Raw genomic sequence first — 23,462 nt, forward strand, 5'->3', positions numbered from 1 at the left:
AACTAATTTAATTACTGTGCCCCAGATAGGAAATAAATTAATTAAATTCAATGATAATCCCTGTGGTTGCCTTTTAGTTGTAGCAGCATTTGTCACTCAACCTTGAAAATGTATCCAAATAAAATAGTTGGTGCAGCACTGCAATAAAGTTTACAGTCAACTTTGAATATCTGAGGAAAAAAGGTTCAGTCAACTTTTTCCTCTCTTTAATTTTGTATTAATATTTTCCATATTTTAGGAAATTCCTGCTGCCTATCATAAGCTTATGCACATCCCTCCTACAGATAAGTGTAAGGAACTGTACCAAGAAGTGGAAAAGCATTCCCACAAAGCAACCTTAAAAGAAATGAGTAGTTGCCAGACAAAGGAAATTCAAAGAAGGGTCACTTAAAGGACTGTAAATTACCCCTGGCCATTGCCCTGAGGATGAACAGGAGTTTTTATTTATCTGCAGAACAGATCAACTCCTTCCAAGGACGCTGAATTACAAAAAGTTGCATCACTGTTTCTGACAGATGAAGCAATAAATGCCAAAACTACTTAATCTCTAAGATAACTACCTTTATTCACTGTTGTCTTTTCCCAATTCATATTTTACAGCAGTAGCACAGGATGATTAAATACGAGGAGAGCGGACCAAAAATACTTGAAAGAAACAAACTCCCAAGCATACCTGAAAAACTGAAGTTATTATCTAAAAACTTAAACTTGGCAGTTTCAAGCAATTAAAAGCAAAGCTGTCACAACAAGAGACAGAAATAGTAACATCCCACAGAGGCAAAGCAGAAGGCGCTGAGTCTCACTAGTAACAGAAATGAAGAGCCACTGCATTAGCACGTGAAAATGAATGCAGTTACTCTGACAGCAAAAACATCTGCCACTGAATTGTGATATTAAAAAGTCATTATAATCCATTATAGAACAGAGAAATCTTTTTGCACAGAAATGAGCTGATACAGAGAACAAAACATGCAATACTGCAGAAACAGAAACATTATATTTAGCTAGAAATCGCTCTCATGCATCTTAATTTTAAAGTTTTTTTATGTGCCTGAGACTTGGTGGGATTTAGCTACTTTTGCTGCCTTCTGAAAGCAAAATCCACTGTTATAAACTGCATGAGATCTCACAGGGCAGATGTAACAGAATTCAAACTTAAACCTCCTGAATTCACACTTTCTACATAGGAACAACTTGGAAAGAAAAGGACAGAGTTTCAATAAATTACTTGTTACAGTGTCTTCATCATAGTCAGGTCTGTATTTTTCTGACTTCAGTATTACTGAGGCAATACTTAATTTCTGCTGTATAAATACATGAAAAGTGTCTGAAACATAAGTTGTTTAGTCGATCCCTTATGTTAGGCTTGGTTCCTCTCTAATTCCCAGTCTCTGGGAATCTGGGAAGCTCCACTTGCCTGTCACCTAATTACCCAGCAATAAATAACAGTGCATATTAACTGGTTCAGAACTGTTCCACAGCCTGAGTTTTGTGTGCTGCCATGTAACCCAAAGGACAGACCAGACAAAAAGATTTCTCCCAGGGCACCTGGGAGCTCAGTGCCCACAAAGGGGAATCCAGTCCTTACCTCTGCTGCTTCCTGGACTGTGCTGCAAACCAGCCTCAGTCTCTTCCCAAGCAGAAAACCCACCCAAGAAAGAAAAATAGGCAGTGGTGCCAGTGGGGGAACAGTTTTTAGTAAGTTCAATGAACTGAGTTTGCCCACTAAATTGAGTTGAATTGTGCATGCAGAGGCAGAGTGGCCATTAGTTGTCTTTGATACATATGAATAACTAACAACTAAATGGAGAACTACATCTGTCCTGAGACCAGAGAAAAAAAGAGGACAAATGCTGTGTCACACTTCACAGAAAATTAATCCATATATTCTTGTCAAAAAGCTGGATAGGATACACAGCAATATGAGCAAAAGCTGAGAAACCCAACATATAGTCAGATCCTCCAACAAAACTTTAGGAACAGAACTATCCTAGTGAGATATACTCTCCCCAATAAACAGACACAAAGGATGAAAAGTACAAGCACTCCTTTTTTAAATAAGCTCATAAAAATATCAAACGGTTCACAAAGAATAAACATGAATTTACCTTTGGTTTTTTGTTCAGCAGCCTGAAAGAAGAAAAGAACAAAACAAATCAACTATTTGTCAATACTCAAAATCATACCTAATAATTATAGGGCTGCAGGCCTAACTTTGTGCAGGAAGTCCTTACACAAATCAGGCATTAGTTCCAGTTAAGAACTGGAGAATGTTAATTCAACTCCACGTATTAGAAATGTAAGAATGGCTACCTCCTTCTGATTGATGGCAAAAGCAGATGCCAAAGAAACAGTATAAAGTGTGGCAAGGGAAATGGCACTGATCCCATCTACCCATCTAGTGTTCTCTCTCTTGAGAAACAAGAGGCTTTCTGAACCAAACATTATGTTTGTGAACTTTTTAACACTCAGTGGAATTAACTTCTGTGAACTTGTCCACTATCCCTTTGAATCCACACACACTGTTGGCTTAGACACAAAACCTGTGAAGTTTTTATCTGTTTGGAACCTACCCACTCTTTTTATGATGCCTCATTTTTATACTGGAAAAGACAGTGATCGATTCCTTTTTAAAACCAAAATAAACAGTGTAATCCATCAACACCTGCAGGTTACTCTTAGGAGTAAAGGCCTCATTTGCAACAGGAACATGAACAAACCTTTTTCTGAGCACCTTCCTTCTTTTTCTTTTCTTCCTGCTTTTTCTTTTTCTTTTCTTCCATCAAATGTTCCTCTTCTTGTGTTTCTTGTTCTTTCTCCCTGACAAGAACAAAGGTTGGGAAGAGATTTACAATAAGACCAAGTTTATCTAGAAAAGTAAACAATCCATACTTGTATTGTCAACTTTCTACATCTCATGTCTAATAAAGGCTGCTTCTAATGCTGCAATAATAGTACTAAAAAAAAAGCTGTTCCAAAATTGAAACTAGCAACAAATAAACCAGTAGGCAATGAAAATTCAGAAAGGATACATCGTATTTGGAACCTCTTTCCACAATCATTCACAAGTACTACTTAATATTAGCATATTCTAGGGAAAGAAAGTTTAAAACTGAAAAAAAGGAATAACCTCAGGTAATTAGTGCAAGTTTTGCTGGATTTCAACAGCTGTGATTCACAATATACTTTAAAGATCATGAATGAGTACATTATTTTTGAATTACTTTTCTTTTTTTGATCAAACATGTGCTGCATTAATTTCTCATACACATCAATTTTGTTCTCTAGACTTGTACACTAAGATCCAGAAGAAATCCAATCATCCTATTTTGTGTTCCTCCTATAAATTCTAGCTGAATCATTTGCACTAACACAAAATAGGACTGTTCCAGTAGCATCTTGATTAAAATTTAACCTGAATTGTCCCAAATCGAGAAGAAAACCTGTTTGAAAGCTTCTTATCTCTGCTATGTCCATCACTGTAATAAATGGTTATAGCAGTGACCCTCCCTAACATCCTTCCCAATAAATACCAATGCAAATAATTCATTTACTTCTCTATAACTATTTTATCATCCTTGACAGCTCTTCAGGTCCTGGTCATTTATCAGCCTTACAGATCTTCTGAGAAGGCTGATTCTGATGGGTTGAGGCCATTACTATCACAATTATTAGATTCAATGTCTTCCAATTACCCCCCAAGACCACCTTTACCCTAATTCACTACTGCTTTACATTTAACTTGCCAAAGCCTACAGCCCCCCCCCTTTTTTTTGTTTAGATTTTTTTCTGTTGTTGTTAAAAAAAGGTTTTTTTAGTAACAAAACTCTCCTTTTAATTTTTTAATCACAACAGGTCTGTGTGTGTCTCAGACATTTCTCACATCGTGTTTTCAAACATTCCCCCTGAAACGTTTTGAATTTATTTCTTTCATTTCCCTTTTAACAAATTTGCCTATTCCTACATAGTTTGGTTTTTTATAAAAAAGGAACATTGTAATAAATTTGAGATTTCAGCTGCTGAAGGGTGTTCTGGTTTTTGGCTTTTTCGTTTGCCTGAAAATACTGATTTTGGCCACTGAAGATGCTTCAATGCTTACACAGACCCTGCATGGAGCTCCAGACTAAATCAAAGCAGATTCCCCCCTTTCCTTGTGTTACCCGAAACAGTAAACACTACACTCAGCATTTCACAGGTCTAAACTTAGGTCATAGTGCCCTTTTAGACACTTCACAGCACCCAAATTACGTGCAGAAGTGAGATATATGGGCAGGATCCAGGGTCTGGAATAGCAGCTGGAGGTCAGGCACACCTGGGAGTGCCTGGTGCACCACTGGAGGTCAGGACATCTGAAATGGCATTAGATATCTGTACTTCAAATGCTGAATCACTTCCTGTCATGGCCAAAATTTCATCACTTGTATGACTGCTCAGCTTTATTCCAGTTCCAAGGGGCCACCTTTCAGAGCTCACACTGTAAATCAAGGTTTGAGAAACGTTTGCTCACGGGAGCTGCAGGTGGGTGTTTGCAACACATGTTAAATTGCACTTAAGAAAAAGGTACTTAAAACTGTACTTTTAAATGGTTTCTTCTAGGGCTCTGCAAAAAGTGATAACTTACATTGCCAAAAGAAAGGGAGTTGAAACCGTAATAGATTTGCCTTTATTCCTCTAAGCTCCGGAGGAGAACTGAAGTCCCCAGGATCCCAGGAACTACAAAGAAACAACATCCAGTCCCTTCATTTTCAGTGCTCCCTACCCAAGTCACACCAGACTCTACAAAGCCTGTGTTCCAGTGAACTCTCCCAAACTGTCAGACTATTGCCAGGGGAAGTTCAAGCCTTTTTTTGGTTTTTTGGTTTTTTTTTTTTAAAGCAGGTGAATGAGACAAGTCAGTGCAAAATGAGAAACTTTTTGGCTTCCTCTTGTTAGTATTTAACAAAACCCATGGCATTACAGCAATTCCACTACACCACAATTACACTTCAAGCCCCCTCAATACTCAAGGTAGTATTTAAAAACAAAACCAAAAAAGCCCCCACAAAAACAAACCACCACCACTTTGCTTTATATGCAGAGTCTTCTTTAAGCTACGAAAGTATTTATTTTCTTGTTAGGCCTCTTTTTTTAATATCAAGTTCCTTCCATAGAACACCAGGTCAGAAGGGATCTCAGTGATCATCTGGTCCCACCTTTCTCAGTCAAAGCACCTTGTCCAGCCAAACCTTAACTGTTCAACACTAGGGATCAACTTTCATCACTGCCAAAGTCTCATTCCTCACACTGGACTCCACTATGAACTTTGGTTTCCAGGTAATACAACACCTCAGTGGATCTTCCAAATCAAAGAAGAGCAAACATTTTGCTCCATTAAAAATACAACACATTTTATAACCATATAATCACATCAATTACATCTGAGGTAGAAGTGCCACTCTGCCCCAAAACCTGGGTTTTGGTTGTGGGGTTTTTTCACTCCTGATATTAAAATAGCCTCAGATTAGCTCAGAAACTGATATACTATAATTTTTAATGGAGTTCAATTTTCAAAACTGATTTACATAATGACACTTCTGAATACATGTGCTTTAAATCTGCTTAAAATAGAAATGAAGCTCCAAGCGGCCCCTCAGATGGCAACTCTTGCTGTCACTAGTCAGAAATTAGTCATCTAAGAGCAAAACAAAAGGAAAACAATAAAAACATTGCTATATAAAGTTGGGTTACGTTGTCAGAGGCACGTGTTGCAGCTTTACTTCCTGAGAGACAGTTTAATCTTTATTACAGGAAATACACTAAAACATTTACGAACACAAAGCTCGTGTTTTAAACCAGGAGTGCCTCAGAATATCCTTGTAGGAGTTTGCCTTTTTAATATATATGGATTGGATGTATCAGAAGCGTGGGGGATTTTCACGAGCAAAGGGTTTTACTAGAGAATCAAGTGCTGTTTTCACAGGTTGCAAACAGCTTATTAAATCCAAGCCTAAACCGAGGTTATCTTTAAAGTGCATGTGCTTAAGAGCTCTCAGAACAGGAAAACAAGAGGAACTGCAGGTCATGGTGAGAACAACCTGAGGACTGTGGCTCTGGTCTCTCAGTGCCTGTTGCAGAAAGGCTTATTAATCTCCTTTAAAAAAATAACAACTCTCAGCTAATTTATTTCTTAGATTAAGTAAAAACTTGAATTTTCTAGTTGGTATCAGGCATTGGATTGCTTCCACAGCTGGTATTTTGAATTAGAGTAATGTGACGTTCTGACAGCATTTTGCAGTACACCTGCAGGGAATATTGTGTTCTTAAACAAACTCCAAGTAGAGTGTATTTGTATTATTACCCAAACAGTGTTTTGGAGTTCAAAAGTTCCTGCAGTAATTGAGGACAAAACAGAGACCTGCCTCTCCTGTTCCATGTGACACTGCTCCAAACCCCAACAGCCTAATGAATTTTGTTGTATCTGTAAGATGCTGAAGGTTTATTTAACAACATAGGAAAGTTACCTCTTCAGCACAGAATTATTATCTTGGTCTACAGATGCCTTTGTCTGGTTTAACCCCCATATCTTAATTCCAGAATACCTTTTGTACACCTTAAATTCATATCCTGCTGGAATAACGTCTCTTGACAGTTGTGAAACTTGCTATTACTGACAGAAAACCTACAAACTGCTCAAGTAGTGTTCTCATTTTGACTTCCCTCACCATAAAACAGGCCCTCCTGCATTCCTGTGCAGGTGTTTTTCCTAGCAGTGAGGATGGGAGAAAAAAAGAAATGAAAAAAAAAAAAGATCTTTTAAGTAGAATTGTAAGGAACTGGCAAATAATCACCCAAAGGCAGCTACCAGTGGAGGCTTTTTGGAAGGAATTGATAGATCCATGCAAAAGGGTCTGGACAGCACAGACAAGAAACACAAAGTGATCACAAGTTCTCAAAATCTGGTATCACACATTTTCAAACAGAGATGAAGAAAATCAGTATTTAGAAAGTTCTTCAGGATCTGATTCTAAATGGTAAGAAAGAAGTGGTCGAGATAACAAAGGGAGAAAACAGCTTGAAGGGTTGGTGATGAAAAGGGGTGTAAAATTGGAAAAAAAAAAAAACAAACAGCAAACTCTGGAAAGGCAGGTTCCAATTCATTCAGGGCAACTGAAAAATACTGTCCCACAGGAAGAGGCAGGTGTTGTTTCTTGGAAATCACCAAGAATCTAAACAATGCAGATCTCCACACGTATAGGAGGAATACTACATAGAGCAAGAAGTCACGACAGCAGCAGCACTCCTTGTTTTCATGACTTCTAGAACGGATAAACTAAAACTCCACATTTCCCTATTGCTGGTTTTGTCTCATCTTTACACAGCCCAGCTCTGTGACCTTTCTAGAGTAAATACTGGTGGAGGCAAGGAGCTGGTGTGACGTTGAAGTGCCAGCTTTGTTCCCTTGATAGCCAGGCTCAGTCATTAATCAAGGAGAGTCAAGCTGGTCCCTAATTACAAGCTCTCCAATCACCTCAAAAAGAAAGCAGCATGCAAAACTAGGTCAAATAAATAAGAAGGAATATGAAAAAAAACCCCAGCACAAACACATGGGGACAAATTGAGGACGGCCAACAAAATATTAGCACCGTGCATATAAAAAGCAACAATAAATCAACCTTTAAGTGCTTCATTAATAAGCAAGAAGAAATATTAGTTTTGATTCTCAGTGGGAAAGGGGGACTAGTGACAGATGACCCTACGAGGGCTAAAGTGACAGTACTTTTCTTTCTGCTTTAGCCCTCTCTAAAGAGGTCAGCTGGGAACAGATGGCCAAACACCGCCTGCGCTGGTGCTGAGCCCCCAGATGACGGCACTTCTCCTCTCCCAGGGATTTCCTGGGGCTCTTCCCTGAGGAGGGAGGCTTTGCTCCAGGGGCAGCAAAAAGCACCAACAACCAAGCTGCTCCTGCCCCAGCATCTCCACCACCACCACTGCCATGTTCCATTCTGGCTCCCTCCCCAAAAAGGGCTGCTGAACACGGCTCCAAGCAAGAAGCGCTCAAGATGTATTAAAGTCCCTTCTCCTAAAATTTGGGAAGAAGGAATGATCTGGCTTCTCTGGAAAACTTCATGAACCAGCAGGGAAGAAAAGGAGATGGAGCTAAACATTTTGCTACCACTCCAAATAGGAAATCAGAGCAGCAAAAATAAGAACAGCTTAAAAAGTCCCGAGAGAAATGGGATGTTCCTCCACTGGCTGGGCCTGCTGTCATTTACCACAGGAACAACTGTGTCTAAGTCATTAAAGCATGAGCAGAAGGTGGGTAACACTGTGGAAGAGCAGCAAAAGACAAAGACTGCATATAATTTACAGGGGAAGAGAGAAAAACATCATCAAGAATTTTGGGAAGGGGGGGGAGTGATTTTTTTCCTGTGGTACAGTCACAGGTATTTTTGAAAAGGATGAAAGGGAGGCAACAAAACTAATTTATTGACTTTTCAACCAATGTGCAAAGTTTTGTTAATAAGAACATGGTTCCTTTATAATTTAATAGTTTTAAGAACAAGGTACATAAACTTACAATAAAACACCCACAAAAGCTCTCCAACAAGGCAGGGAATCAATGGATTTTTGTTGCAGTATGACACATGGCCAGCAGCAAAATTTTTACTAACCACTTTGCTGCTGGAAAAATGTGTGCACTTACTTAGTTTCCAGAATATGTCAAGTCATGGGGCTGCCAAACAATTAAGGAGGGACAGTATGGAGAACAACCTGATAAACTCAAGATGCAGAAAAAAAGCAGAGTAATTCAGTGAGGAAAAAGTGCAGGGTACCATGTTTGGTAGGAATAATGTTAAATAAATAAAGCACAGGGAACAACTGGCTGAACACAAGTTTTGGGGAGGAAAAAAGCAGGTGTTAGAGCGGATCTCACTGCAAAGGCAAAGCAACAATGTCACAGATGGTCAGAAATTTATCAGCTGCTGTGCTGTGTCCAGTTTGGGTCTATCTACAGCAACAGAAATACAGGTCAGCTGGAGAGTCAATAAAACAGCACCAAGGATCAGAGATCAAAAAAGCACAGGCTCTTGGAAAAGACTTCAGACTTGCATTCAATTAATCTAAAGAGATGGCAACCCCGTTATTCAAATAGGTGTTAAAGACAGAGGTAGAGAAGCACAGAGTAAAATCTTTCTACTTTAGCTGTGGTAAGTAGCACCGAATTTAAACTGCAAAAAAGAAGATTTGGATTAGGCATAAGGAAAAATCCTCCTCACTGAAGCATTTAAAATACCCCAACATTATAAGAGATACCAAATCTTCATAAATATACAGTTGGAGGAGAAAAGAGGAAAACCACAAAAAGAAAGGAAGATTGTTTTTATGAAGTAACACTGATACAAGGCCACACTGTGTCCTGGACACAAAGACAATCAGTCTGGAAACTGGAGGCCTCTACCCATTCACAAGGTAAAATCCTACAATATCCCTTCAAGGGCATTAATGGGGGAAAGCCCTCAGTCACACCACTGTGGAGAAGATAAGTCTGTGGAGGAGTTACATGTACAGGCGTGATCACAGAGCTTCAAACTAAACCCTCTAATTTCAAAGTCTGGGCGCAAAATTAGTTCCTATGGGGAGTCCTAAATGAAGTTTGACAACGGTTTTTGTTTGACCTCAATTTATGATTTAGTAATCCCACATTTTGGGGCCTTTCACTGTCAAATTATGTCCCTGCCCTGCACTTGTCCCTCCTTAATACATGATTTGCTTTAACAGGGGATTCCTTCCTCTGAAACATCAGAATACCACCCACTGCCAACAGCTGTGACCTGGGACTTTGGTGTCCCCAGTTTCTTGTCAACTTATCTCGAAGAATGTAACATAAAACTGATCTCCTAAACAAGGACAGCAGCCTGATTCCTGCAGTCACTCAGTAATTCCACCAAATGTGGAATTTGTGCAGGAGCACAGTGTAGATGCCATTCAAAAAACACTCAATAAACACAGCATCAGTTGAGAACGTGGTGTGAAAACCAACATATTCAATTAAAATATCTTACTAAAACTACAGGCAGGTTTTAGGTTGCCCCAAAAGACTGAATTAATAATCCTGCTCTCACAACCTTTAAAATACAAACTCCATGATCAGAAGGAAAAAAGAGCACCTGTGTTCCACACCCTGTCTCCAGGCTGCATCTCCAGCAGCAGCACGTGGAGTTTCTAACATTCCATTTTGGATTGCTGGTTGAAGAGCAGTAAAATCCTGGCAGGGCTCCGAGCAGAGCAGAGTGCCAGGCACTGTTTGCCTGCGGGACCTGGGCTCCCCCTGGAAGTTCACCCACTGTTAACTTTTTGTGACCCTACTTCGTGTACATGTAGGGTAAACAACCACCGCAGTAGATTAGATTAGAACAAAAATAAAGCAGACTGGGTAGTTATTATCATGCAATTCAAGGCACAATGACCTGGCTGTATTTCAGCTTCTACTAGTTGACTACCAGTCACTAGAGGTTGGGGGAAATCCCAGAGTAGAAACACAGTCTTTATAAACTAAGGATGCAGATGAACTACGAGTCAGGAGTTTGAAGAGCCCATGTTTAAGCACTTGCCCAAGTCCCAGTGAATGTTTGTTGGGCTTGGAGTTTTTGTTTTTCACCCACAGGCTTCCTTTTGTTTAACACTCCAGTTTCTCCTGGACTACAGCAGAGAGGAACAGTACTAATGAGAGTTCTGGAGTACAAATGGGAATGTTTAAGATGAAGTATGTTACATCTTCATGACTAAGTACTGCAGACCACAGGAGTGGATCTGCAGAGCAAAACTATCGGTGCAGAGGATTTCACTGCCACACTATCCCTGTTTCAGGTGGAGACCAGCTCCAGCCTGCTCCCATGTACACCACACTCACTTGCAGCAGGAAAGCATTAACTGCACCCTTGGAACTATCATCCAATGCCATTACACTTAAAAGGAATCTAATAGCTGCACTCCAAGACACATGATGCCAATCAAACATGGAACTCCCCTTCCAAACCAACAGGCTCAGGTAGTAGATGATCCTACAGGGTGCAAAGCTGCCATCACACAGGTACATCCCCTCTCCTGGGAAGGTGTTGCTCCACAGTGCAGGACTATTAGTGCCCATGCAAACTCCACTCCAGGGCAACTTAAGGAGTTGGTAGGTAAATCTGGGCATGGGCTAAAACACTTCACCAAACCTCACCCTCTCACCCTTGTATACATGTCAGACATGAACCACATCAGAATTTGCTCCCTCAGCCTGCTGACAATACCCCAGCAGACTTCAAGTATCCCATTGTATGCACCACTCAGGCTATGCAAGATCCAAGAGAAAAAAAAACAACCCCCCAAAAAAAGCTTCCATTAAATTCACCACTCAAAGCAGGCTACAAACAACACAAAATGTGCTATGAAAAACAACTCTCCTCCCCCAGCAAACATGGACCAATTGGAAAATTAAGCTACATACTGTAAAGAGTGCAGATAACCAGATTTACTTTCCCAGTGCTGCCTCCCTCCCTGGCATGATGATAGTCACCAGCAGTTGATCTGGCATCTGCTCCAGAGCTCGTCCCCAATTTTCCTGGGACATAATGCACAAAGGAAAACAGCTTTGGAATCCAGCAGCTCAGCAAGAGCACAGCATTTGTCTCTCCAGATACTGTTTGCTATTTTGGTTTCTGCAAATACTTCAGTAGATGAGAGTCCTGTGCCAACAGAGCCAAACACACACTGACCGACTGCCCAACTGAGTTATCGCCCATTAACTGACCCAGAAGCAACCTATGGACAAGTTTCTGTCCCAAATTATTTGGATGAACTCGAAGGAGATGTCAGAGGAGCACTGCTTCCTAGGGCAGCTGCACGGGGATACTGCAATGTAGGAGGCTGGGAAATAGGAACAGGAGCAGGAGCTCCACAGGATGTTTTGCCACAGCAGCACAGCCACTGGGCTCTGAGAGCTGACCACTCCCAGGGCCACAGGCTGGTGGAGCTGGTCAGAGCATCCCCTGTCCAGCAGTAACGGGCTCAGGAGGGACAACATGTGCTGCAGGCCAGCAGGGCAGGAGCACCAAACCTTCACAGCCCTCCAGCAAACACAGCTACACCTTCATGATTCTTCGTTAAACAAACGGCAAGTCTGCACAACTAAAATAATGCACTTTTTGGCCTGTAAGGATTTAACAGCCCTAGTTCTCCTTTCCCCCTTCCCTCACAGTGATATGTGGTGTATATATATTTCTGAGCCCAATTGCTTTGGTAGCAGCAGGAGGTGAAAGCACAGAGCCAGAGCTAAAGATGAGGTTGGTGCTCTCACACAAGTGGGGGCTGGACAACACAACCTAGAGCATCAAAAAGCAGGAAACAGAATTTACACTGCTGACAGGTATGTTTATGGTGCTAATCTTGTGCTTGTTCTGGGAATAAGGTGGTGCTGACACACCTTCAGCTAAAGGCACCCAACCACAGTCAGACACATCCACTGTGTGTCCACATTCACGAGTGGCTCCAGTGTCATTAAACAGGCCCAGGAAGATGAGGTCTGGAAGCAATACCTCTCCTTTAGGCAGAATTCCTGCCAGGGGCACAGTAGAAAAATGCATCAACACTTCCCTGATTCCTACCCACAGGCAGGGAAGCTGTACCAGGCAAGTCTAAGAATAACACCAGCACACACCAACACCACAGTGAGGAGCAGCAGGTACCAGACACACACATGTCACTCGACTTAAACACTGACCTGCCCATCTGAGGTGACCTCCTGAGTCCCCTCCAGCCAGTTCACCATGATATTAAAGTCATTTCATCAATGTGTGGCAGAAGCCTGCAGAAACCAGTCTCTAGGAAGACTGCATCCCATACAGGGAATGGGCCTCTGCTATCCCACTACTGAGATCTCCAAGTGTCACCTCAGAAAGCACAAGTGGTGGGAGGGGCAGGACACTGCTGCAGTCCTGGATGGGGGTATCAAAGGACAAAGGACAGCAGCCTCACAGGGAAGGTGTCTCAAGATACAGAATTAGAAAAGAATGAGGTCATGCTGTATAGCCCAGAATGGAGCACTGCACAGTGCAGCACAGTGAAAGTGGTGAGTGGCATAATCCAGGTGAAGAACAAGGTAGATGCTCTCTCTCCACCCCACAACCATCCTGCCTTGGGAAGCTGAAGTTCCACTACATGGATGTGTCACCTCATTGTACTTGCTCCCACAAAGACCTGATGGGCAAATGCACAGCTCCTGTGCATTTGGAAAAATAGGATGAAAAAGGGAAAACTGATGTTAATAGAACTCCCTTGTCTTAGAAACCAATAGGGAAATACATTTAAAGCAAATATGAAGGTGCAAATCTTAAGTTTTTATAAAACATTTATTCTTTTAAAAGTTTTATACACAAACCCATAATTTCCTTCTTCTGCATTTTTAAATTTGCTGAGTGAGCTCATTGAACATTCAAGCTGTTGTCTTCAAGTTTTCCAAATACCATTCTATTTAAAGGCACTGTGAATAGGGAATTCAATTTATCAAATGAATGAAAGAAGAATTCTTAGCAGGAACCCTGGTGAGCTAATCAAGAGTCACAATAAAATGTCAGGGGTCCTGGAATTCTCTGCAGGAGGTTAACACCAAATTTGATCCGAGTCAAGGAAGACAAAACACACCATAGACTAATAAACTGTACTAAAAGTCGTGCACTGCAAAGACGTGAAAGTTTAAACACAAATGAAGAAAATCTACTTGTTTGTGCACTTTTTACACATTTGGTGTTTAACCACAAAAATCAATGCACTGCTCACCATGATCATTTCATTCAACTTTAAGATAACACGTTCTGAAGGCATGCAATACATTTTCAAGCTCTTTAGTTTTTGTTCCACTGTCTCTTCAGCTGCAATGCTGTTTTGAAAATTACTAAAGCAACATAACTCAAGAGATAAGAAACCCTTACATTACTCTGTACCTATCTTTAGGCTGGAAACTGGGTCCACAAAATTCAGGAAAGGATTTATCATCCAAAGTTAAGGAAACAGCACGATCCAAGGCAGCACCTTTCCCTCCACAAACCTATCAGAGTTTAAAAGAGTAGCTCTGCAGTGCTGAAAAGGTAACCCTTAAAACTTGATGGAAATAAAACTTCTCTGTTCCTCTACTTGGCTTTCAATAGTAAGAGCATAAATTAGAATATCAGATCCACCATCAGAATGGGCCCTCATCCATTTTTCAACTTAGCAAATGAATAGCAGCTCCACAGGGGAGGAGAGACAGGGTCAGGGAAGAGATGGGGAGAGGAAATAGCCGTAAATGATCTTCCAGGACAGGAAAACTAGTTGCAGTAAATACCACTTTGGAAATCAATTTATGGTCAATTACGATCTTAGTAGTAACTATTTTATGCCTTCATTTAGTGCATGAAATGCCCAGGGGAGCAAATATTCTCAGAAATATATCCAGTATGTCTCCAAGTATGTTATCTGATCAGGAGATGCAGACAGAATTCCAGAAAGAGCAGCTCTTGCTTGTCTAGATGCTGATGGAGGGATTGGGGATGGGGGGAAGATGGAATCACAGTTTCAGTGCAGTTGACTATCAGAGAGTTCCAATATCACCCAGATAAAACAGACTATATCTATATCAAGTCTGGGTTATTTGCTTCAAAAGCAATGAGGTTTGTTATCACTGCAGTATTTCCCTCAGAAATCTGTGAAGAACATTTCATTTTCACAAACGTAAGAAAAAATTAAAGTTGAGGGTCTTTTTTTCAAGCAAATCATTACATAAACATCCCTCCACTAACCCAACTACTGCTTTATTCAATTCCTACATGTAAGTGTGGTACCAGAATATAAAGACTGACATCTCTAGACAATGTACTGCTGGTGTGTAATGATACTTAATTGGACCATCCTCTTCTAAAGTGAGGGACTTCTGTGAGTTTGATTAGAAGAACAGAAATAGTAAAAATTACACATTCACCAAGCTCCAGTAAGTCCCGTACAATAAATCTTTCACCTCTTTATACAGAGACTCTGCTCCTCAGCAGCAGCAATTCTATTATTGTGACAGACCAAATTCGAGTTCCACACCCAGATCAGACAATTATATTTTATTGTGATCATACTAGAACACATTAAATAGCATTTAGTTTGCTACCACCATGCTCTCCTCCTTCCTTATCAGAAGATGCTGCATCTTCCACATTAATTTATTTTCAAAAGGCTGAAAATAAACATACACCTCATTATAGTTCACATCAGCAAAGAGAAAACAAATAATTTCACAGGCAGGAAGATGGAGAGGTACGTTATGAGCAGATGTGATCAGCACTCTTATGCCTACAGGTTATTTTTAACTAACTGCAGGTTTTTTTCAGCATCACAGAACAGGAAGGAGGCACAGAACTGGGCACTTACAGCATTCCAGCCGTGACCCCATAAGGAGATAAGGATGATTAGATTTGCAGAGATGGAGTATCTTTTGTAAGAGACACGCTTTCAAGTGTAGCATCCATTTCAAGGCTGACAACGTGGAGAAAATTCAAGACAACTCAAACACTAGAAGCAATTCTGCTGTGTTAAGTAAGCTTGTGCAGTTGTTAAGTGCAACTGATTAAAAATATTGAGAAGAAGAAAATTGAAACGTACAGACAGACAGTAGAGGGATAACGAGGAATCCTGCTCCAGACTGGCTTTGGTAATACACTTGTGTAAAGAGTCTTACTTGATTTACACACACCCCATTAGGCTATGCCTGCAAGTGCTACTACAGTTTTTAACTTCACATTTCATACACAATATCATCCTCAAGGCTACTGTGAACATACACTGAGTTCAAGCAAAACCATCACAAACAACGTCAAAGACCACCTTCTGTGGTCTGTCAGTGACCTTGTAGGAACACAGGAAAATGGCAGTCACACATTATGCATCTGTACTGCTGATTTTTTTTTCCTTGGCATTCTCCCTGAACTGCCTTTTTTTTTTTTTTCCTAGAATGGTTTGTGTTAAAGCACTGGGCTGATGCTCTTTTGTTTACCAGTAACCAGCTACTGTTTAAAAACAAGGCTCTCCATTGTCAGCACCAATGAATGACGGGAGCATCAGCCATCAAAACACTTTGGAATTCTGAAGAGCTAAAAGACCTGAGAGTCCAGGGCTAGAGCAGCACTGAAATTGGAGTGACACAACACAGATATCTGGCTGAGCCTAAAATAGACTTGGCAGAAGTCATCCTGGACTAACAATCGATCTGTGAACATACTGACCACCCAGAACGTATCCAAGCCACTGCCAGTGCTCCCTTATCCCTCAACCAAAACAAAAACCTCTCCCATTTCCCACCGGGAAGTCTTGGAAATGTAATATGAGAGACAAAACTGTAAACTTCATGCAGACAGAACACAGTAAGGGAAAAAGGAGTAGGAAAGAAAACAGCACAGCTAAAAAAAAAAAACCAAACCAGCTAATGCCAATCTAGGAGATTCCTCTTGGCCAAGACCATAACAAAGGCAGCATCCACCATCCCTTTGGAAAGCCACAGGAAAACATGCACAGACCTCATGAACAAGAAGCTGGGGAGAGGCAGGTGGGGGGGAAGAATGGATCTGCCTCTAGAAAACACCCATGGGCAGCCACTGAACACTTCACAGCCCAGGGTGGCTGTTTTCCTTGGGTGGAAGGGGGGTGGGTGTTATCTTTTCCTAAATGAGCCTGTAGCTGGTAGCTGCATGATAACTATTTTGAGACGTATAAACATATTTTTCTCTGGGGCTTAATTACCACAAAGGATGCCAACCGATCTGACAAGTCAATTTTTCTCTCAAATAAAAAAATACCCAAAAACCCCAACCTAATTCTCTAGCAATTCAGAGCTTAAAAGCAGCCCAAACATCCAAGGGATAAATATTAGCTATTTTTAATATAAACCAATAAGCAATTGTTAACATTTCTCATAATTGAGCTTATAAACATAGAATTTCCTGACTGCAATCTAAGTAAATGTATATCTACCTTACAATTTTTTTTTTAAATGGTTGTACATTTCAAACCCCAGAAAAAGCAGGCTGCAGATAGTTGTTTATTACAAATGACTTCCACCTCCTCCACAGCCCTCAAAGGCAAACTATAAAGCTGTGTGCAAAGCCAGACAATCTGGGCACCCAGCCATAAACCATCACTGCTGCAGCACAGATAACTGTTCTCGCTCTCAGCCATCCTTGGCTGCAAACCCACGGGGAAGAGCTCCAGAAAGCAGAGCTCGGTACCGTCAGGGCTTCGAATATTTTATGAGCTTGAATTACAACTACGTTCAAGACCTCAGTGCTGAAAAATTACAGTGCTGATTCACACCCAGGGCTGAGACCAAAACTCACTCAGATTTGCTTGGCACCCCGAGCCATGAGATGTAAGAACAGCCCGTTATTTTACAGCTGTCTTCAGTGACAGAAGCCTTTTCATTGGCATGAAGAGGGAGATATGTTACACTTTAAAAAAAAGACAAAGGAATCAGATGCATGTTTTCAAGTACTGCTGTGTTTTCTGCGAGCGATACCATCTTTGATACAACCTCAAGGAGCACTGTGGCTATTCTGTGCAAGAACAGGCAGTTTTGTTATGATCAAATTCAGATATTTTTATCTTGTTGCGGGAGATTTTAAAACATATTAGTGACAGGGCAGGAAGCTGCAGAAATAAAGTTTCAGAAAACACAGTTGTAACTGTGTGAGTGAAGCCACAGTGAAGTTAACCATGATTAAGTAATTTTAGAAGTTAACTATCGTTAAGGAATGATAAAATAACTGTAAGTACATCTACTTTGGGAATTTAGGATGTACAACTAAGCCATGCTTTTGGCAGACAGTTTTCAAAAACAGCACAGATTCCTAAAGGAAGATCAAATAATACTTTGATTCCTCTGCTTTCATACATTAAGAATAACCATCTTTCATTTCACCAATAGCATTTGCCAGTGAAGAGACTGCACAGAGCACATAGATCATTTAGTAATGCAATTTACTGTCACTCCTAGATCATCTCCCCATTCAATAAAGTATACTTCTCCTCTAAACACTATTTGCCCTGGCTGATATCTTCATAATACAGCTGAAAACCTCAAGCCATTATCACTAGAAGGCATCAGCTGATCCTAAATTGGCTAGACTGCAGCGTCACAGGCATTTAAGAGGTTTCCTTATCATTCATCTTTAATACTGAGGGATCGACACACTCCTACCTGCAGCTTCCAGGCCAAAGGGAAACCTTCTAATGGTATTACCATTATCTTGTAATCTGAATTTTAAACAATTAAAACAATAGCACTTTTGTGTTGCAGGTCTCTGCTGTAACCAAAGATGATACATTTTCCATCAGTTCTTATGTTCAAAGTCTTCCACAAAGCACGGATTTTATTTTTTTTAAATGCACTCTGCATTTAAGCTGCTGAACCTTCAAAGAGAAGCAGCAGTGTAACAAGGCACTGAGATTTAAGTCATCACCAGAGACTATTTGCTTTACTTAAGGCAGGTTTGGCCATTTCATTCTAAATCTGCACTTCTCGTGTAGTTAATACGCTCTGGCAATTCTTTCCAAATGAAAGCCTCTTTTTACTGAAGCAAAGGATGGCTCCACCCCTGACCTCCTCCTTCAGCTTGTTTTGGAAAGGGGCCAGATGACAGCATTTGGAAAAGCGCATGTTTATCTCGGCGAGGCCAGCTGCTAAGTTAACATATTACCCGTTCCCACATACACTGCTCTTGGTTAAGTCTTCACAGCTAAAACTGAAAGTAAACGCTGCCCTTGGGCTTTTAATAACCCGAACACGAAAGAGAAAAGGAGTCTCCATGGCATGGAGCACCTGAACGGGCTGGAGAAGTGTAGCTTATTTTGAATTAACAGCAGGCAGTTAATCTGTAAATAAATTTCATGGCCTTTCTGAATGAAAACCAGAAGGTTTTATTACTAGACTAATTTAAAGCTAAGCTTTCTATAAGGTTGCCACTCAGCAACAGTTTGCTCCAAGACACAAGGTGATTATAAGCCCTTGGTTGACAAAGCCTTTATCTTGTTTTATAGTTGCTCCAGCTCAGCAAAGGTATGGAATGTGAGGGCTTTGAGATCTTCAACAAAGAATCTTCAGGTTAAAAGCAGCATGTTTTTTCTCATATTAAGGGAATTTTGTTCTATAATTTTCAAAGTCTTAAAAAGCTCATTGAAAGGAAAAAGTATAGAATTACCTTCCTTCCCTTAAACATCAGTGAAAGATCACAACTCACCAAAAAGCACAGCTTGTTATTTTAACAGGAAAGACAAACCCTGGAATAACAAAAAAGAAATTAAGCCAGACAGGTGGGGTTTTCATGGATCCCAGCAAGGTCCATCAGGCTTCGCAATGGCAGGGAAGGCAAACCTCAGCCACTCACAGGGGATCAGATTTTGGGAGATGCCAGGTCTGAAGGTGAACCTCCAGGTCCCCAGGTGGTTCTTCAGCCAAGGGCAGTGTCCCAGAGCAAACTCCACTATCCTCTGTACCAGCATGGGAACGGCACGGCCCAAGGCTGCCCACAGGGACATTCCCGGGCACTGGGAATGATGCCCTGCACCACTGACAGCCGAGTTACAAAATAATCCCAGTGCTGTAAAACAAATGTACGAGCACACATAAACCACTCGTATGTAACACACTGCTCGGGTCCAGTCAGCTCTTAGTCTGGTGGATACCGATCCCTAAATTTGTCAACAAGGCAATCCACCCCAGAGAACAACAACATAAATATTTCCTGAATATATCCTACTGCAATCCAGACGAGCTCCCACTAAAAAGGTTTGCCTGCCCTGTTTCTTTCATTACTAGAAACAAAACCTTTAGACACGACTACAAAATATTGCCTAAAATAACAGCCCCTACTAACACGCATCCCTTCTTGCCCTGGAGCAAGTCCTGGCTCCAGCACAGTTTTCCCGATGCCAGCACCTGCTCTCCAGGGGCTGGACTGAAATGAACCTTCCTCATCTCACCAGCTCCGTGCCAAGCGGATCCCTCAGAGTCAGAAATGATCCGTTCCTCCTCTGAAGATAAGGACAAAGCGACGCAAGGCATTATTACAGTACTGCTGGTGCCCTTCAGCACTCATTTTCCCTAAAAAAAGTTCAAAATAATCTGATTTACTACAGCTTTCTTCACAGACTGAGTCACCGGGCTCGGAAGCAGCAAAGGTTACCCAACACCCGAGGATAACACAGCTTCTGTATCTCACCCAAAAAGCAACAATCTCACCCAAAAAGCAGCATCAGTGTTACCAATGACAGACCGAGCCTCCCACAGGCTGGAGCAGTTTTCTCACTGGCGTACGCGGGGCTGACACTGATGCTTTCATGTTCTGGAAAGGATTCCAGAAGCCAGAGCAGGAACGCCAGAGCATCCGGGGGCTGGTTCCTCAGCACACCATTTTGAGCTCACAGATAACACACTGAAGCGGCCAGACCGATATCCCAGGGATTTCTGAATTTCAGGAACCGCGATGGTGGAAAACTGTGGGATGTGCTTTAAGCAGAGGTTGCACCCGCTGCAAATCACCTACTGTTTCCTTGGAAAACACAGGGGGAAGCAGGGAGAATCTGCGTCTACCTTCCCACCACTTTCTTGAAAACTATTATAAAAAAAATGTAATATCCGAGAGGAAACTGCGTTTAAATTCTCAGCCGTAGGTGAAGCCGAAAAAAAACCCACCCACCGCATGGGATTAGGGCAGGATTTGGAAGCCATGCCTTCCTCCCCCAGTGCATCCAGCAGCAGTGCAGATGTTCTCCTGCTCCTCCACTCTGGCATTGTCCTCAGGTCCACGGCACCACCGACACCCACCTGATTTAAAGCTCTGCACCATCGACCAGCCCACTAACAGCGGGATTTATTGGAATTTTAATTACCTTAACCGGCCTAATGTCCAAAGCAAATTTCTGTATATAAATTAGCATAATTCGCCAGATACATCCATATGCAAACGAGAGGGAAAATATGCAACAGACATGGGTATGACGTACCGAAGATTATTTCTAAATTTAAACTGGTTGTTAGAATAATTGAATAAATCTCTTCTCGCACTTACGCTGGAGTTGTAGCAGAAAATAAACTAGCCACAAAGACCAGCAGCATTACATTTAATGGAAAAACAGGGAGAAAAAACCCAACTGAGTTCAATAAATCCCATAATTGAACCTTCAACTAATTACATATTAAGAAGATTAACCTTTGACACAAACTTGTGATACAAACAAAGAAGCCTCAAACAATTAATAAACTTCCAGTGTTTCAAGATTTCTCAGGTTAACAACTGAGCCCTCCCCGTTTTCCTCCCATTCTGCGTCGCAGTTAAAGGAATAAACTCTGTTTCATATTCTCTCTGCCCCTGGACATTTCAGGTTTAGAGGAACATCTCTCTGAATACTCAGGAGAAAATTACTGCGGACCCCCACAGCCTCATTCCTTGGGGGGAAAGAGAAACCTTAATCCAGATATTCTAACTTTTAAGAGAAAGCTGCCACGAAGGACAAAGCTGGAGCTCATCTGCTCCCCCACAGAGCAGCACTGCTGGCCATGCCCTCAATTTTCCAGCCCTGGGATCGTTTCCAACACGCTCTGCGATGATTTTCACACGTGTAAGTTCTAAACCAAGAGCACACGGTCATGCCTTGCAGCAGAACCTGCTACCGTGTCATGTCTGAGTGGCACAACGCGCTTACAAATGGTATTTTTCAAATCGCTGTTCGGTGAAAAACAGCGACTGCAACTGGGAAAAGGGACAGAGAAAAAGATACAGAATTAATTCTACCATTATTTTAAAAATCCGCAAGTAGTTCACAGGAAAAAAAAAACCGTATAAAAACAAATGCATTTTGAAGTGTTTCCGGGTGGTACTTGCTTCACTGACTAATAAGCAGTTTACAAAAATATAATAATCTGGTTTAGACTTCTGAGAAAAGGAGGAATGCAGTAGTTTAGCAGGTCTCTTCCCTGCTAACTTCTACCATGCCCGGATTCAGAGAGGCTCTTATCCCTTCTTACCTTTTAGTCTTTTCTTTATGGGGCTCTTTGGCAGCTTTCGATTCAGTCTTGCTGTAAGGAAACAAGTGAGTATTTTGTCTACCGTGTAGGGGTCTTTCTGACGTGTTCCTTTCTTATTTTTAATGCTTCTTTTTTAAATTTTTTTGTAAGTGTACCCGTAATTTCACGAATCTGAATACGAAAAAAATCTCACACGGCCAAAAAAACTAAGGTTTTTTTTGTTGTTGTCGTTTGTTTACCCCCCTCAGAAAAAAAAAAAAGTCTGCCACACAGGAGATGAAAAAAAAAAAAACACCAACAGATCAACAGGAAAACACTATCCAAGTAGAAAAGCAAAGAGCTTCAGTGTTATCCAGCCCAGAGGAGAAGTGCAGCAAAAGCAGGTCCAATTCCAAAACAAGCTTTTGACTTCCAGTGAAGCAAAAATAAAACCAAAAAAAATATATATATATAACCAAGACCAAGAAACCAAGACAAAATACACGTTCAAGTCCCCAGCTAAATTTTTGCACGAGTGTGTCTTAAATACAAGTTTGCTTTTATGTGTTGCAGCAAAACCCACGAAAAGCCAGGATCTGGAGTTGATCGGGATGAGTTCTCGTGTTGTGTGTGCCTTGATGGGTTCTCAGTCCACATGGAGGAGCATCTGAGGGCTTTTTCAAAAAGTGCAAATCAAAAAAGAGAAACCGGGATCCAGCGGAAAAAAAGAAAAAAAAAAAAGAGAGACAGAGAGTTTTAAGATGGATCCCCCCTTCAAAATAAAAGAGGGAGAGGAGGGGGAGAGAGAAAAATAAAACACCACGGCGGAGCCACCGGGGGGGACGCGGAGTCTCACATGGGGCTGCGGGCGGGAGGAGGATCCCGCCGGGAGCTCCGGGGGGGCGGAGGATCCAGCGGTGTCTCTGCCGGGGGAGGAGGGTCCGCGGCTCCGCAGGGACCCCGCGGGCGATCCGGGCCGGCAGGAGGATCCGGCGGCCGCTCCCGCAGGAAGGAGCGAGCGCGGGGAGGGGGATCCGGGGAGGAGGATCCAGCAAAAAGTCTTTCGCGGAGGGAGGAGGGAGCGGGGGAAACCCGACAGTCTGTGCTCGCAGCGGGATCCGCGGGCGGGCGCGGGGGATCCCGCGGCTCTCTCCGTGTCCTCCGCAGGGATCCGGCGGGGATCCGGGTGGGCGGCGGGAGCAGCCGGGACCCGGGGTGTGGGTCGGCGGGGAGGCGGCGGCGCGTCCCCGGGGAGCCGCAGCAGCGCCTCGGGCAGGGTCGGTCGGTCCGCCGGGGCGTTGGGGGCGGGGGGCGCAGCGCCTCTTCGCCGTCTCCTCCCGCGCTCGCTCTCGCCTCCGTCCGCTCGCAGGGCAAGGCGGTGCCGGGGACGGGGGTTGTAGGGGTGCTCAGTGCTGGCGGGCCGGTC

At 42.1% G+C, this 23,462-nt stretch overlaps 1 protein-coding gene across 1 annotated transcript in view; it reads right to left on the bottom strand.

Annotated features, from left to right (window-relative positions):
- TNRC6C (trinucleotide repeat containing 6C) overlaps positions 1-22,770 on the bottom strand; it is a 99,681-nt gene extending 76,911 nt beyond the window's left edge. Inside the window, 3 exon segments of the mRNA XM_027654328.1 lie at positions 2,109-2,130; positions 2,721-2,820; positions 22,058-22,770. Coding sequence (XP_027510129.1) covers positions 2,109-2,130; positions 2,721-2,783 — 85 coding nt within the window. The 5' untranslated portion in view covers positions 2,784-2,820; positions 22,058-22,770.
- Between the last annotated feature and the right edge of the window lie 692 nt (positions 22,771-23,462).

The sequence above is a fragment of the Corapipo altera genome, unplaced genomic scaffold (assembly GCF_003945725.1).
Source record: "Corapipo altera isolate COAL_440 unplaced genomic scaffold, ASM394572v1 343, whole genome shotgun sequence".
Classification (NCBI taxonomy): Eukaryota; Metazoa; Chordata; class Aves; order Passeriformes; family Pipridae; genus Corapipo; species Corapipo altera.